The sequence below is a fragment of the Pelecanus crispus genome, chromosome 2 (assembly GCF_030463565.1).
Source record: "Pelecanus crispus isolate bPelCri1 chromosome 2, bPelCri1.pri, whole genome shotgun sequence".
NCBI classification, from domain to species: domain Eukaryota; kingdom Metazoa; phylum Chordata; class Aves; order Pelecaniformes; family Pelecanidae; genus Pelecanus; species Pelecanus crispus.
The window spans coordinates 44,772,807-44,789,827 of NC_134644.1; the positions used below are offsets into that span (position 1 = coordinate 44,772,807).

Sequence of the window (17,021 nt, forward strand, 5' to 3'; positions counted from 1 at the left end):
TCAGGAGTCTCATAGTAGTGTCATTTTACCTACTACCACCCAGACCGTTTTAGGGCAGAGTATGGACACAAGTGACATGTGCTGGCAGACAAAGCCACCATCATAGTTACACTGAACACACCTCACCAAAGAGTAGCTGCTGTTTCAGGAACCAGAGGAGAGGGAGAGTGTACACATGCCATGCACCGGGGACAGATTCCTTTTGCTCTGACGTGACTTTTATACATCTTGTTAGAAATGAGTGGCTTAGTGACCAAGCAGGGATCACAGGTGACACGGCGGGGCTTGGCACACCAAAGAAAACCTGAGGCCACATGGGCTCTTGTACTGAGCAAGAAAATTCAGCTTTATGGCTCTCTTGGAATCAGACTGAAATGAGACTGCTAGTAAACAGCTTCTGTGCTAATAGCAGGGTGCCTTAGCGTGCAGGTGGTTTGGAACAGAAGCAAGTGCCTTTAAGCATTGTTTTATGATGTTGTGCATTTCAGACTGAAAAATGGCCGCAAGCTTTATTACTTTACTATTAACGCATTTTCATTACTCTCCCTCTCTCCTGCAAACTGCTGCATTCATCCATTATAAAGTGGCTCTTTCTTTTTTCCTCTCGCCTGCCATTTCTCACAGTGTGAGGAGGGAGAGGCAGGTGGGTGGCAGCGGGGACAGTTGAGGACATAATGGCACTGCATCTGTTGCCAAACAAAGCCAAAGCCCTGGCTGCTGCCGGATAACCTGTTGAGGTCAACTTGCAAAGCCCTCAACAATAAATGCATCCCTCCTGCTGTGGCTGCTGCTTTCTAGGCACCTGCAAGGGGACTGCGCCTCTTAGGAGGGCTTCTCCCATTAGGGTTTTCCATCCTCCCTCCTGCTCCTTGATGGCGGGGGCTTTGCAGCGCGGCTGTTGGTATCCATCCCTTCCCAACGCTTGCAATCAGGTATTTCTGCCTCATTTGCCACTGAGGACTGTGTGCCAGGATCTTTTAATATTGGGAAAAAAGTAGTAGTGATTTGCAGGACTAAATCTGCCCTGCTTCCCCCTGCAATTTGGAAAAATGGTGTAAAAATTTTTTTTCAAAATCCTATTCTTATATTCTCTTTCCCCTTCTAAGTATGTCAAGTTAAGTTTATTTTGGTGCCAGTACCAACTGTAACCAGAGCTAAATTAGCCCTCCTGTTAGCTCTGCTTGGTTTTCACTTTTCAAGAAGCCTTAGTAAAATAAATCATGTCCCACTTGTCTTTAAATTTCATTATGGTGACCTAACTTAATTTACTATAAATTATTTCTACCTGAGCTTCTTCGGCTGTGAACTTGCAGCCTCCAGTGTCTTGCTCATTGGATCATTGCCCAGCTAATCAAGATTTTTTTTTCTTCACAACTCCTGCTTTTTGTATCAGCTAGCTCCGCCAAAGTCAACTTGGCTGTATAACCTCCGTGGGGACACACAAAGAGCTGATGTATTCTTGTCTTTAAAATAAGGGTGTTATTGAACTGAGTTTTGGTCTCTTCCTGTTGTGCTCTAGTGCTGCTAACAAAGACCTCTTTTCCCTTAGAATAAATGTGACCTCAGTGGTTCTCATCTTGGAGACAGCCATTGCAACACTTTCTTTTGGCTCTTCCTTCCTTTTCTTTTCTCCTTGGGAAGAATGACTGAGTGAGTGGAAAATCTCTGCTCACTCAGTATCAAGCAGCTGTGCCTTGTTTTTGTTTTTCAGCACAGCTAGATTTCATGTCTTACAAAGACTGGTGTTTATTTCCACTGAGAAATGCCGATCCTTTTTTTTTTTTTCTTTAGAGCTGCTCCTATTATTTAGCAATTGTTGATAAACAACTTCTATTTCAGCCCCCTGAACATTGAAGGCTCGCCTCTCACCAAGCTGCTGAGTTGCAACCAGGCTAAATATTTTTGCTGAGTAAGGGTCAGAGAACCCTTAAAGGATTTCAGCCTCCTACATCAAGTTGTAATAACAACTTGCTGTGATCGTATGTCCTCAGAAGAGAAACTTATACAGTAAGCTTTTTATGACTTTGGAAAAATACTGCATGGTTTTAAAAAAAAAAAAAAAAGGATTTTACCTGACTTCCTGGGAAGCTTTGGGGATGCTCCAGAGCAGTCATTGCAAAATGAAAACATGCTGATTGTTGCTTAGGTGGAACACATGTAATTTGCAAAGTCTTTTAATGGCAGCTGAGGGCCTGACGTAACTCACCAGCACATTAAAAAATAGCCAGTTTTTCTAACTCTTATTGGGAAACAAGTGGTAACATGCAGTGGTTTGTGATGAGCAGTCTAACATTATCTTTCAATATAGCCTTTCTTTTGAAAATGGACACTCTTGCTTGGTGTCTAGATCCTGGTGGAGCAGGTATCTCTGCTAGAGTAGTTTAACTATTATGGTGGATGTTGACGGAATTGAGTTTTCTGGGTGCACTCAGACTCTGCTGAAGGCATCCTGTTATCTCCCGGTACGGGGTGGTACAAGAACAGCGGGTACAAAAGGTACTGCCTTGGGCACACAGCAGTCTCCTCAGTTCTGACATGCTTCAGTCTGACCTAAATTATTGGGCTCAATATGAGGTTTACTGGTAAAACGACACGTCATGTGTTAGGTAGGGGGTCAGATTAGATGATCTAATGGCTCCATCTGGCCTTAGACTCTTAATTAGGGAAATGCTGCCAGCACAAGATGGCATTGAAGCTTTCTGCTGCTAGTTTTCGCTTGCTTGGGAGATCCTCAGCTGAAGCAGAGCTGCAGAGGTTGTACTTGGGCTAGTGTTTTCCTCAGCCTCTCATGCCAGTAGCAGCCAGCAGAGCTAAAAGCAAGCCCTGATGGGAAAGTGCTAGTCTTGCTTTCATGGAAGTAGAAGAGCCCTGTGTCTAACTCTTCCAGACTGCCACACATTCAGCTTTTAGAGCTGGAATGATATCTAAATATAGAAATCAAGTCTATTATTAGCCCAGTGCTGTAGCATTCCTTGAAAGAAAAAAGATAAGTTTCTCTGGCAAGCTGATGAAAAAGAAATTACAGTTATTTGAAGCCGCTCATGGATTAAAATATTAAAAGTGGGGATGTGGTTTTAGTGGTGGGTGGTTTGATACAGTAGAGGTTTATGATACCTTTGCTTGGCACCGTTGGTGCAGAAATGGAAAGTATAGATGTGTGTGTTGTTGTAGATGTGCTCTTTGCTTTCTCAGCTATGCAGGTGGCAGTGTGCACATTTAATAACCACTGAACCAGCAAAACCAGCATCACTGATCAATCAGTTTCTTCAGCAAGCCCAAATGGCTTGTAGTTAACTCAGTGTGTCACTTGATTCCACAAGGTCATTTGAATGTCTTCTTAAAGTTGCTTGATTGCTTATTGATCTCATAACTATTCCATACTTGCTGTCTTTTTCACTATTTTCTGGAATGTGTTGATAATGTCACAGTTTAAATTTCTTTAATAGAAGATTGTGGTTTTGTGGTGTTGAGTATTAACTTTTAAATTTAGAGCTTTTAATTGGGAGTTTCAAGCTTCATTGGTTTCCTTTATATACAAATGTTACACATTTTATTTTTCTTGCATTTTTCTAAATCAGATACTCTACTTCTGCATGCCTCTTAAAGGTCCTGGTACTATACAACCAGCATATTTCAAAGCACAAGGAGCTGAATTAATAACTGTTGAGGTACTCTATTCTAAAAGTGCTGTCCCCTATTGCTAATTTAGCTTGTGGTTTCCCCCCCCTTTCAGATCTTTCATACAGGGTAATTAACCAGATTGTTTCATTTCAGTAGTAGCTTCTACTGCCCTGGCTTCTTTCCTTGCAAATTCCTTGTGCCATAGACTGTTGCTCTGTGTTTATGTCACTGGGCAGTTGTGCATGGAGAGAAACAGCCTTGGTGTCCCGTGGTGTAAGACAACAGGGTAATCTAGATCCCAAGTGGAAGCAAGAGTGTGTGAAAGTGGATGCTAAACTGCCACTGCAGCACTGCCTCCGCTCGCGTCTGTATTTCCTTTTGAGGTGTCTAACCCGAGAGATGGTCACATCTGCGGTGACCCGTTGCAGGCCTGGGAACCTGCTCTGTGGCAGAGGGTCAGTTGGAAGAAGCAACTTTCAGTCATGCTCTGCTTCATTCTCCTCCTCCCTTCCCTGCCTTACTTTGGAGTCTGTAACACATCGTATTTCTTCTAGGACTCCCTATTGCCCGGGTATCTGCTGCCAGCAGCCGTCTTGCTGGCTGCTTCGTGCAATTGTGGTCAACTTTACAAAGCCGCCAGCATGTTCCTTGCTGAATGGTCCCTTCAGGTTTGCATGCTTATTTCTGCCTTGCTGACTTTATTATCAGCACAGCTTCCCCAGCCTAGTTACAACTTCTCTCTTCCCACTGCCTACTAAGTTGCAGGAACATTTGGATGAACCTCAAATGAGCTTGAAGAGAATAGTACGCAGAACCACGTAAGCACACTTAAAAGTGGAAGAAAGGTCTCTGGATGGTCTGAATCTTGCTTATCTTTGCAAGACAGTACCTTAAAGGCCTATTGGTTTCTGATAACATAGTTTTTCTTACCAGGGGTTAGATTTACACTTTGCAAAATAAGAATGAGATTTTCAATTGGACAAGGACACCATCTGCAGTCAGCAGATGCAGTTATCAAGATTAAATTCCAGGACTTGTCACTGATTATGCTGGTAATCATTGAGGTGATCAGTGAAATTATCTTGAGATCAAGACGACATTTTCTCTGATATAGTACTGCAGAATTAAGTTGAAGGAACATCCATCATTAGCTACTGGGTAGAGTCAGGATATGGCTCAAACCAAGCACTTGCCTTTTTCTCTTTGATCACATTATTTTATAATATGGGAGGAAAATAAATGAGCAAATACTGCGAAACTGACCTTTTATGTTGAAAACACTTTCCGTTGGATTGTGTCAAATTTATTGAAAACCTACTGCCTTGCCTAATTGTGAAAGGCTCCTAGGCATTCAGCTCATAACCAGACTTTAGAACAGACTTTAGTCTGAGTCTCTTTACCCAAGGAAGACAAAGTATTTCCACTTCAGTTATTTTAAGCTTTCAAAGTATTTTTTTTTTTTCTAGTATAGATCATATGGAGGATTGACTCAGCTGCTGCTGGAAAGGGTTTTCTTGCCAAACAGAATGGTTGTTGATGTTGTCACAGAAAATGTGACTGAGACTCAGTAGAGTCCCTAACTCTAAAAATGTTTTTGACTCTACTGCACACCAATAATTAATCTAGAAACAAATTACATGGCTTTGGGGAACTCTTTACAGACAGGCATTTGTATGTGGTGGAGTATTTCCCTTTGGCATCTGTAATATGGTTCTTCATGTTCTTACATAGTGGTAAAAAATTTGTTTTGCAGATATGTTTGCTGAGGATATCTTAAGCCTTTGTTCATTCTTCTATAGATTGTCAAGTCAATTTATTGCAAATATAGTGATAAATGATGTTTAGGGGATGATGGTATTTATCTTACATCTTATGCCTTTCATTTTTAACTTACTTCATGTTGCCACTACATATGCACTGTAAGTGTATGTAATGTTTTGTTTCCTTTTTCAAATGGCATAGATAGGCATACAAAATGTTGTTTATATTTCCCAGCAGGGTATATTGCTCAGGGAAGGGACAGGAGCCTTTTGTAGTCTAAGTCATATGAAGAGGATGCAGGACATAACTGAGCACTGAACATCTCCTAAAAAGCAAGTGGTGGCAACAGTGGAAGAATAAAGCTGTATTCAGTCTGTTAGGGCTTGAAAGAATGAGGTCTAAGAGCATCCCCGACAGCTGTTCCTTTAATTTCCATCAAGTATATCAGATGTCATTCCAAGAAATGTGTTGCCACAGATCTCCAAGAGCAAAGCATCATAGAAAAGATAGGAGATAATTGGTAATATTTTTCTGTCATTGATCTGTTACTATATCTGCTAAGCTTCACATAATTATTTATCAGCTGAGAGTTATAAAATAATTCCTGACCTGAGATAAAAAGGGAGAAAAGTCAAATACATTTTTTAACATGAACCGAACCCATCAGTCTTAAAGTGCTGATTCATTTGCCCACACAGTATAATTAGGTAAGCTGTTGATCTGTAATAAGGAGTGATACATTCAGTGATCTCTCAATCAGAAAGTAATTACAGCTTAAAATGTTCATTTGGCTCTCCTCAACCATTTTATTACTCCGTGACTGTTAAGAGAGGGTATTCATAGCTTAAGATCTGTAAACTTTTACCTGCACGGTTTGCTTCTGCAACTGGAAGTGGTTTGGTATGGGCAGTCGTTAGAAGGATGTCTATACTGGAAGGTTTTTGGGAACAAAATGTCGACTGGCATTCTGAGTCCTGCCTTACGGGAGAGTATTATAGTTTGAGTGCATTTGGTGTTTCATTAGATAATGAATCCATTATGTAATTGGAGTTCAGGCTCATACTGATTAATCATGACATTTCAATTATTCATTGAATCAGTGATCTTTTGCACCCCTTTTTTCCCACCTCACTTGCTGTTGGCTTCTATTAATTTCTCTTCTTACTGCTTTAGGATTTCATCTTGCCGTGTTCTGAGATCCTGAAAGTCTTCCACTGCTGGAGACTTTCATCTGGGAATTTGAATCACCTGGCACCTTGCAGGCAGCTCTTGGCATCTCTGGTTTGGTGCTTCATAGCATTTGAACTGCCTACCTTCAAGGTAGCTGTGCTGTGAAGCAGCCAGGCAGCCGCACCACATTTGAGGAGTGCCAAGGAGAGGTGCATGAAAGACAGAGGTTGCCAACACCCTGGGTCCCAAGACTCAAGACCAGATTCTTGTTTCATCTGCTAAATTGAATTTCCTGATGGTGTCCCACAGCCACAGAAAGGGTCGTGTCGCCCAACTCGGTGTCTGTCTGTGCAGCTAGTGAGATTGCCCTTAGCTGCAGTGTGCCACAGTGTCTTCCCTGCAGACAGTACACAGGCGATGTTTTTTTTAAAGGATCATATTTGTCTGGAGGAATTCACTTGGTGCCCATGAAATTTGTTGTTCTGTAGCATGCAGACAGCACAGAGATCAGAAGCAGCTCTTGCGTTCTCCTTTGGGTCGTGCTGCTGCCGCTCAGCTCCAGCTTGCAGGTATCCTCACTTTCTGGCTCAGTACCCACTCAGTCAGTCACGTTGCCGTGGTGTAGTTTCATCATATGTCTACAGGGAAGTGAACAAAAATACCTTTTTTCCCCCCTTCCCCCCCCCCTTTTTTTTTTTTTAATTACTATTATTTTTATATTGTCACTTTGGAGCCATCATCTAAATCCTGGAACAGATTTAGAGTAAGATGTAGAAGAAGGAGGCTCAGCATTCTTGCATCAGTTGTCTTGTGTTTTTAAACAGTTGTGGTCAGATTCAGCCTGCAGGTGTTGGAGGAGCCAGGCAGGATTTCATGGAAGTTTTTCCCCCAATGTGCACAGATTCTGTTGGCCTCCAGAGGCTCAGCTGCTCACAAATACAGGTGTACAGGACAATCCAACGTGTATCTTACTAGAAGGTCTGTACTAACCGGTAGTATAAGATTGATTAAGGATAGGATGTATGGAAATAGTTCTTCCCATGGGTATCTTCCCTGTTTTGATTCTTTGTAAATATGCCATCTGCAGTTATTTGGGAGTAGTGGTGGCAAATCTCTTTCTTTGGTTCAGGCAAAATTGTCCTGTCCTCAGTCCTTTAGCAAACTGGACTATTTGGGTGCACTAATCACCTGTGAATTTTAGCCTTTAGTCTCCAGCTTATGGCTGTCTTGTCAATACTAATTACAAGGTGATATTTTTAGAGATAAGCTAGTGCATGGCATTTTATGACAATATTAATGGCAAAAAAAAAGAGTACAAAGACATAAAATAGCTCTTTCCAGATGTGGGGAGTATGGCAAGTCTGTGCGTGTGCTGTAACAAACAGAGTGGTATTACAGGAAGAAGAGTTCAAGAAAAAGAATCCATTAAAAAGAGAGGTATTTTCTATTTCAGTGGGTAATTTGCTAAACCTGATTTAAAACAGAAGTATTCAATATGGCAAAGTTAAGACCTATTTTAATAGAGGATAGGAGACTAAATTTATCAATGATCATCTTTTCTATATACCAACATAGTCAATGCCTTAAAGAGGGGGAAAAAAAATTATAATAATGTCAGGTCTTTCAAAACTATAAAACATCTCAGTAATTGCCTGGTAGTCAGATAAAACAATGATGTTTTTACAGTGTTCCCTTTTAATGGATTTTTAGTTATAAAATTTTAATATTTATTCAAAGTGAAAGTTTGCTCTAAAGGATGTCTATAAAAAGAGCCCTGTAGGAGTCTTTATTTCCTGGGCTTTTCTAATTCCGTATCAAACTTCCACTGTTTGCACACAAGAAGGTTGTTACTCTGAAGGTTAGGAGTTTACTTAGACTGGGCTTGAAAAGTGAAGCTTTTTTTAGGGATCTCTTCAAGGCTTACTGGGTGCACAGCTGAAGGTGAGCGTTTCATTTGAAGACAGTAGACCTGCACACACAAATGTGAGCAGTTGGTAGATTCGTATGTGAGTTGTATGGGTTGTATTTGAGGAAGACATGTGCAGTCCATCTGCTTGTTTGGCGGGCCAATAGTTGCTCACAGGGACTCCTTTGGTATTAACTGAAAAAACAGTGGTGTTTGTGGTGGACTCTGTGATCCCAAAGAGTGTGGAGCACTGTGGTGCCTTTTGGGATCTGTTTTCAAATGAGAGCTTCTCCAGGTACTGTGCCTAAAGTTAGTAGCAAGGTCATTCAAGTTTTCCAGCTGCACATCATCAGAAGCATGGTATGGCTGGGCAGGTGAGTTGTGCACCAGACCCTATGATCCACATTCTTGGGAAGCTGGGTTGTACATAATTCTTTCCAGTTTTTCTGGAGGTCGAAAAGTGACAGACCAGACAGATGGAGTGCAATCATGATGAGGCCAACAGGCCACCCCCTGTGGTTGATCTGTGGACTTTTTCCTTTTGCCTCTTCCCACTCTTGCTTGCTCATTTGAGCACGTAAGCTACAGTAGCAAGAAATTCCTCTCTAATCATGGCACCTTCAGTAACCACAGACACAGGCTGTGTGTGCAGATGCTGAGCATCTCTGGTTAGCTGTGACCCCTTTGACACTGCTGGAGTAACGGATGCAATCTTTTTCATCAGGGGATCCAGTTTTGAAGACAAGAAGAGACATTATTCTAGTACCTTACATTATTGATAGGGAAAATGGAGTTGCTATCAGTGAATTTCCTTCACAGTGAGACGTGTGTGCCATGCAGCTCTCTTTGCACACAACTAGAGGATGGTGTAGTTGTTCAGATGCCAGTGAAGACATAATTTAGCTTATGGAATCTGCACAGATGATCATGCATGAGATGGAAATACCACTTGGCATAAGAGATCAGCAGTGAAAACCCTTTGTAACCAGACTTTCTGACCCTAGCAGCCACATAAAAATCTGTAGGTGGCTGACAGCTATGCTCTCACTCTCATACTGTGCCCCAAGAGTTGACTCCACAAGCGTGCCTTGCTCTTGTGCCCTCACTGCTTTCCCCAGCATCCCAGTGCTACTGCGGTTGCCCTTAACATCATTTCCGCTTTTGGACATCACTGCAGTCCCTCTTAATCTGCTGGGCACCTTGCATACTTCTGCCTTTTGTTTTTTTGTAACTCATTTTGTGCCATGGCTTTGTAGTCCCATGCAATCTCTGAACCTAACTGGGGGATAAATCTTCTTGTACAGCTGGGACTGTACTCTGCCCATTGAGAGTGCTGCACTCTCCAGTTCTTGGAGTTGGTCTCCAAGTGGGCAGATGCACCTGACTGGCCTGATCAGTTATCTATCAGATATCTGTGATCAGACCATCAGCCCCTGGAGTGGGAAGAGGGAAAAGAGAGGGAACACTGCATAGTGGGTAGGGACAGGGGCATAATGGGAAGAAGCATGCCTGCTGTGCTCGAAAGGGGACCGTGCTTCAGCTGCAGCTTGATGCCATAGCGCCTTCTGTCTTTTTTATCATCATCCCATGACATCACATCCCAAAGAAAGAGCATCTTCCAAAACACCAGCAATATTTATCCAGTTGTTATTTCTAGAAGACCACATTTCTGCCCAGTGCCTGTGGTGGTTGGCTTAGGGAACCAAAATGATTTTTAGGATCATACCTTTCTTCATTTTCCTGTTTCTGCTTGTTTGTGAATGATAACAACAACAACAAAAATTAAAAATCCTCCCCTGTCTTTTATCACTGAAGAGTCCTTATGATCTGTGATCCAGCAAAGGCCAATGTGGTACTGACTGCAGAGAGCTGCTGCTGAGTCTTCTGTGTTTGACCACAAGCAAGACAAGTGATGATGCTGTGTGTGAGTCTGGGGGTCTTAGGTTGGCGTGGACCTGTGTGATATTGTTCTACAGACTTTATTTGTGGCCTTCATTGCTGTGATTCAGGACAGAAATCATCCTATCAAGACATTTATATTAAAAACATCATGTCATGGTCTTGTCTTTATCATGTGGGATCTTGCTTGATGAATAACCATCAGGAAAAGAGTCATGTTTTTGATCCCTTCTCAACAGAAATGTTTATGAATTCGCCTGAAAATGCCTGAGAATTCAGGTGAAATTCGAAGTAAAAGCATTGTGATATTGGAGGAACTCGAACAAAGAGATTTGGCCATCAGAGGTAATTTTTGTAGTGCTAGAGAGTAATAATCTTTGAAGCACCCTGCTGAAATCTAGATACACAGTGTATGGAGAAGGCATCTGATGAACAAGCAGGGAGTGAGTCTCTCTCGTTTGGAGGAGAATTTCCAGGAAGAGTATCATCAACAACGGGCTCCACTGACTTCATCTTGGTGGAGGTGCAAGGTGATCTGGATGGTTGAAGGTGTCTGTGTTTGAAATACTATAGGCGGGATACCTCTTAAGGCTGATTTGGGTCTCTGCTTTTGAGTCCTCAGCAGTGGCTGGCCTTCAAGTGAAAGGGACTGGAAGCTGCTCCCCTCTGACCTTTTTATGGGGGCAGAGTCAATGTGGAGGGCCAGTGACAAACTACTCACACACGTGTGAGCACTTGGGTAATGACTGAAGAGCTGCCCTGTGGACTCTGAAAGTCTCTATACCATAGTAGAAACCACTTTTATTTCCCATTGCCCTTCTCTTTTGTTAAGTCTGTTGAATCAGACATCTTTAACTATATATGTGATTGATTCTTTTTTTATGCATCTTTTTTTGTTGTTGTTGTCTTAGCATTGTCCAAAACAACAAACACTCTCAGTCTGTTTCACAGTGTCACTTTTATGCTGTTCTGTGTGATGGCTATACAATTTCCTATACTCCTGTATCTTGCTCTGAGGACACAACAGCATAAGTTAATATTGGGAGTAGTCTTGTCATGGACTTTCTATGTTACTTGGCTGAGCCTGCAGGCCTGTATTTCCAGGTGGGTAGTTGGAGGCACTAATGCTTCTTTACATCACTCATTTCTTGTTGGGAGGAGTTATTAATCAAATACCTAATTTAGTAATATTGCATTCAGGTGCTAACATACAGTCTCTGCACCTTGCTTGCTGGAAAGGCAAATATCTGCAAGTACCTGACACCTGAAGCTCAGTAGAAATCTCACTGTGTATTAAAAGCAAATGTGCTTTCCTTGAGGATTTCAAGTTTTGTACATTTTCCTACACTGTTGGATGTTTGTACTGAGTGAATGGTCTTGGGGGAACATGAGAAGAGGAAAGCTTGAAAACCAGTTTAAATTGCAAGGCTGTAAAGAATTATTTTGTGTGGTCTTCCCTCTGTAGTTTTATTGCCCTGCAATATTTCACTTGTATGTTAGGCTTTCTATGTTTGTACTTGTATTTTAGAAATGTACACAAAATGTATTTTTATATCATGCTGTTACCAGTGCTTGTAGTATTGCTGTCATTTCCCTGTGCCTTCATTTACTTTTTATTTTTCATTTTTTTCTTTATTTGCATAAATAATAATTTTCACATAACATAATTTTCACATAATTAATTCATGTATTTGTTTTAATTCTATGTCTTTCACCCCTTTCTCTGTAGTCTTCAGTGTGTCTGTCTGGTGTATATCTCTTGTCTTTACTCCAACTTTGTTACCACCTTCTTTATTTATTGTGTTCCAAACAGAGAAGATAAGATGCTCAAGAAGCCAAAAATCTTCCTTTTGGCATTACAAATGTGCGGATCCTAGTTCTCTTTTTTTCTTGTTGCAGTCACTAGGATGCCTGTGAGTCAAGAAAGTCCTTGCAGTAAGTTTGTTGGTGAAACCCAAACCTCAGATATCCCTTGGATCAGATATTCTGATTATGGAAGTAAACAAAGCTCTGTTTCCCCTGATGCTGAGTCCCGTTGGGTTTTTTCCAGTTAATTCACTGAGAATTTGCTGAGCTTCAGTCTTGCTCAGCTAACTTTTGTTGACAGGGTTGTTAATTACAGGTTTAAACTTGTATTTGCTCTTTCTAACAACTAAAACATCGTGAGCTTTTCTCCCTCTTTATCCATTTACTTAGTTATCTCTTTTGAAGAGGCATTGCTTCATTAAACACTTTCCTGCTTAGTCTGTAATGATCCTACTTTTCCACTCTAAACACATTAACACATTACAGAAAAAGAGCTTCATTTGTCTTCAGTGGGATGAAGATGTTCCACATTGTCTTTGGTGGGTGGGGCCTTTTTGATGCATGATCTTTGGTGGCATAGCTGCGCTGTGGAGGACTCAGCAGGATCCATGGTGTAATTCCAGGTTGGCAGGGGTTTTTTTTAGCCTGTAATGAAGCGAATATGATATTTAATCATCACGCTCTGGTGAGAACAGCGTGACTTTTATGCTTCTACAAAATTAAGCATCTCCTTCAGCTCTTTGCTCTTTCACCCCAGTCCATTCCTGTGGTGGGACTCCAGTATCGATGGTGGAAAGCCACTGTATACAAGCAATCAGTGATGAGATGCTTATTCTGTGATGATGAGCTGGACCACTCATCTGCTCTTCTGGTGCAGCACAGTAGTGAGACCACGTAAACATGAGGGGAAAAGAAAATTGGTGGCTGCTTTTCTAAGGGATGGGCCTTGTGGCAACACCCAGGGCTTGTGGGAGGGAGGAGCAGATTGCCAGCTCGGAGCTGCTGGGGCGCGGGAGCGGCTGCCAGCTCCAGCTTGGCCTCCGAATGGGCCGCACATTTTAGCAAGTACTTAGCACTTTTGGGCAGGCTGGGAAAAAACAATTTCTGTAACTTGTCTCCTTCTGTAGCCAATTCCTGTCTGATCTGAAGACCAAGCATCGCAGTGACCAAAGAGCCGCAGGGGGAAATGGCAAGGATGCACCCAGTGCAATGGGCTTCTTTCACGTAAACCCTGTTTCTTCCACCGAGGTCCTGCAGGACTCTCTGTTGGTTGCGGAGGTGCTGCCTCATGTCCATTTCCTCACAGGGAGCTTTTCGTGCTCTGCTTACTTCCCTTCTTAATGGTTCACATTTCCAGGGTTAACTTCACAATTTCTCGTTGCTAACAATTTCCTTTCTTTTTAATTTTAGAGTAGAAGATTTCTGTGTTACAGAGTCCTAGTGTAAACTTTCTGTTTAGGTTCCTGGGCCCTCTCTCTCTTGATCAATAGATAAGTTGAAGAGTAGTGGTGATACACTACTACTCTTTGCAGTAGTTGGAGTGAGAATGTGCTGAGCTTTTGCCATTCCCAAGCCATAGCAATGGAGTAATCACACATAATGTACGTGTTATTAAGACATTTTAGTTTTTTTCTGCAGGGTTACTGATATACTAAGCCTCAGCAAAGGGGTTAAATAAAACTTGAGCTATGGGTTTGAAATACTGCATGACACATCTGATGCATATTACTGTGATGTGCCAGAACTGCAGTTAGTATGCGAGTTCTGCAGGCAAAAATGATTGCAATGCAATTTCACCTTTTTCCTGTAAAATCACACATATCCTCCCTGGAGGGGTTTTGTTGTTCAGTGGACTACACTGTGGGTTCAGAAAAAAAAATTCATTTATATGCAAATACAACATGAAGGCTGCAAATACCCAAAGCTGCTGCAAAGACAGAGGGCACGTACATGAAAACAAATGGACCTGTTGTGGTTAGAAAATTCATAGTTTACCATAATAGGGGAAAAAAATAAATGAGGTTGTCTTTGAAACCTTATAGGTCAGCATTTTAGACTTCTGTATGTGTGCTCCAATTAAAGGAGAAAATGGAAAAGCTTCTGGATATTTACTATTTTTAAGCCAGCTTGAGAGGGGAGAAGCAGAAACAATATTTTTCATGTGTTCTATTAGCAAATTACATGCCACGAGTAAGATTTCTTTTTGTTGGCTTGTACACAGATCTATGTGAGTTTTATTTGGGTTGGGGGTGTGTGTGAATTTTTGGCAATTGTTACATTTCTTTCTTTTTCTCTATGTTAAATGAAAAGAAAATTTTCAAGAAAACTGGAAGTAGAAATTATTTCTGTGGGTCTCACAGCAGTGCCTCACAAAATGCTGGGAGGTGCAGAAAATCCGGCAGTCAAAAGCAGATGAGAAGAAGGGGGAGACAAACAGGAGATGGTGGATGTTTGTGGTGTCTTGCAGCAGCATTTGGTTTACTTAAGTTTTGTTTCTTGGTATAGTAAAAATACTTCCTTGCTGAAGTACTTTGCTTTGGACTTAAAATAGCATAAATTATTCTGAGATAAGTTCACATTAACCACCACAAATTCCTCACTTACCTGTCACAGTTGCTGGAGATCCAACTCTTAGTTCCTATTAATGCATCTTCTACTTCAGTAAGGGAAAATGTAATTTAGTTTTATAGCTGTTTCAGAAAAGTCTGTGATAAAAACAAAGCGGTGCCTCCTCTAATAAGTATTAAAGCCCAAACCTGTACAATTTGTAGTAAGTGTAGTCTATCCTCTTAAAAATGTACTGGGGATTTATGTACTAAACTCAGATTAATGCTAATAGGAGTTACCTAAATAAATCCTCTGGTGCACTGATAGGATAATAGAGCATTTATTTAGTGTTGCACTTCACGTTGACTTCATTTTATTTCTATTTTTTTAAATGAAAACAAAATTGGGATTGGAATTTATGGTATAAGGAACCTGTTTTCCTTCCTCTCTGTAGGTGTGCTTCTAAGAAGAGTATTGACCATGAGGAAGCCCACATGTTAGTCAGTTTTTACTAATCCCACTGAAGAAAATGAAGCCACGTTTCAGCTTTGCCGATCCTTTTCCCACCACTGTTGGCTGAATGAGAATGGTCGTGTGATTATGCTGACACCCCAGCATGCATTTGGTAGACCTGTGGTTAACTCGTTCCCTCTCCATGTGTCTGCTCTTACAAAGTTTTGTCCTCATGATACTGTGCTTTCATTCTGCCAGTATGTGCCCAAAAGGCTGCCTCTGTTCTCACTCCGGAGGTCTGAACGTCAGCTGTAGCAATGCAAACCTCAAGGAAATACCCAGAGATCTTCCCCCAGAAACAGTCTTACTTTATTTGGACTCCAATCAGATAACATCTATCCCCAATGAAATTTTTAAGGACTTGCACCAACTGAGAGTCCTCAATTTATCAAAAAACGGAATTGAGTTTATAGATGAACATGCCTTTAAAGGGGTGGCAGAAACCTTGCAGACTCTGGATTTGTCCGACAACCGGATTCAAAGCGTGCACAAAAACGCTTTCAACAACTTAAAGGCCAGAGCCAGAATTGCAAACAATCCCTGGCACTGTGACTGCACGCTGCAGCAGGTGTTGAGGAGCATGGCCTCCAACCATGAGACAGCCAACAACGTCATCTGCAAGACTTCTGTGCTGGATGAACACGCGGGGAGACCATTCCTCAACGCTGCCAACGATGCTGACCTCTGCAACCTTCCTAAAAAGACTACCGATTATGCCATGCTGGTCACCATGTTTGGCTGGTTCACCATGGTGATCTCGTACGTGGTTTATTACGTCCGGCAAAATCAGGAGGATGCAAGGAGGCACCTTGAGTACTTGAAATCCCTGCCAAGCAGGCAAAAGAAACCAGACGAAGCCGATGACATTAGCACTGTGGTATAGTATTCTGAATACAATGACTGCCTTTGTGATGGAAACTAGATTTGGATGACACTAAAACCAGAGGTTTACTTCTAACGTTCATTGTAAACATTAAGACTTTTGGGGTTTTATTCTGTTTAACTGAATTACGCCACTGTTGAGCTTTCTAACAGAAAGTTTCGTCCGGGTGGTATACTTCAATTATTTCTCTGGTGGTATCCTAAAGCAAGTGAATTAATATGTAAGCATTAGTTTAGACCCATTCCACTATTTAATAACGAAATTTATTTTTTTAATTTAAAAACCAAATAAAAGCTTAAATTTGAACCATGTAAAACAGAGTAATTTATTGATCAGAAACCTTTCCAGTGCCAGAGCATACTTGGTTTGATCAGTGCTCACAAGGTAGAAGAGAGGAGCGATGACAAAGTGGTCTGTGAGAGGTCTGGGAGCAGAGGGTCCCCGAAGGGCACTTCTCTCCCTGGGGTGCAAGGTGAAGAGCTGGTGAATGGTAGCCCATTTTTGGGGCTGCTCGCCGTGATGGGAGAGTGGCGCAATGTGGGGAGAGCAGAGTACCCTGACTCCAGGTGTAAGGGACCAAAGCTTGGGTAAGACCCAGAGGGCATTTCAGCAGCACTGGGGAGGAGCCAACATGAAGGAGCTGCATGGAAGGACATCAAAGAGAGGTAAGTGGGGAAATGTGGAGGGTTTTCATCTTACACCCGCTTACTGCCTCCCATGGGCTTTGGGCAGGTGTCCCCAGCACTGGGGAGGACAGCAAGAAAGCAAGAACAAACTTAGTGCACTGTTCAAACTAGAGTACCACTAGTGATGAAGGGGAAAAAAAAAGTTAAATAAAATTAGTCTTTTTAATCTGTATCCTGGTTCGTAACTAGAAGTGGCTTTATTTTTTAGGGTGCAGTGTTTTTTAAAAAG

General features: G+C 41.7%; 1 protein-coding gene across 1 annotated transcript; it reads left to right on the forward strand.

Moving 5' to 3' along the window:
- Positions 1 to 15,326: 15,326 nt before the first annotated feature.
- On the forward strand, positions 15,327 to 16,106 carry LRRC3B (leucine rich repeat containing 3B). Its single transcript, XM_009487576.2, has one exon. It carries the CDS (start codon positions 15,327 to 15,329, stop codon positions 16,104 to 16,106), a length of 780 nt encoding a protein of 259 aa, XP_009485851.1.
- The last annotated feature ends 915 nt before the right edge of the window (positions 16,107 to 17,021 follow it).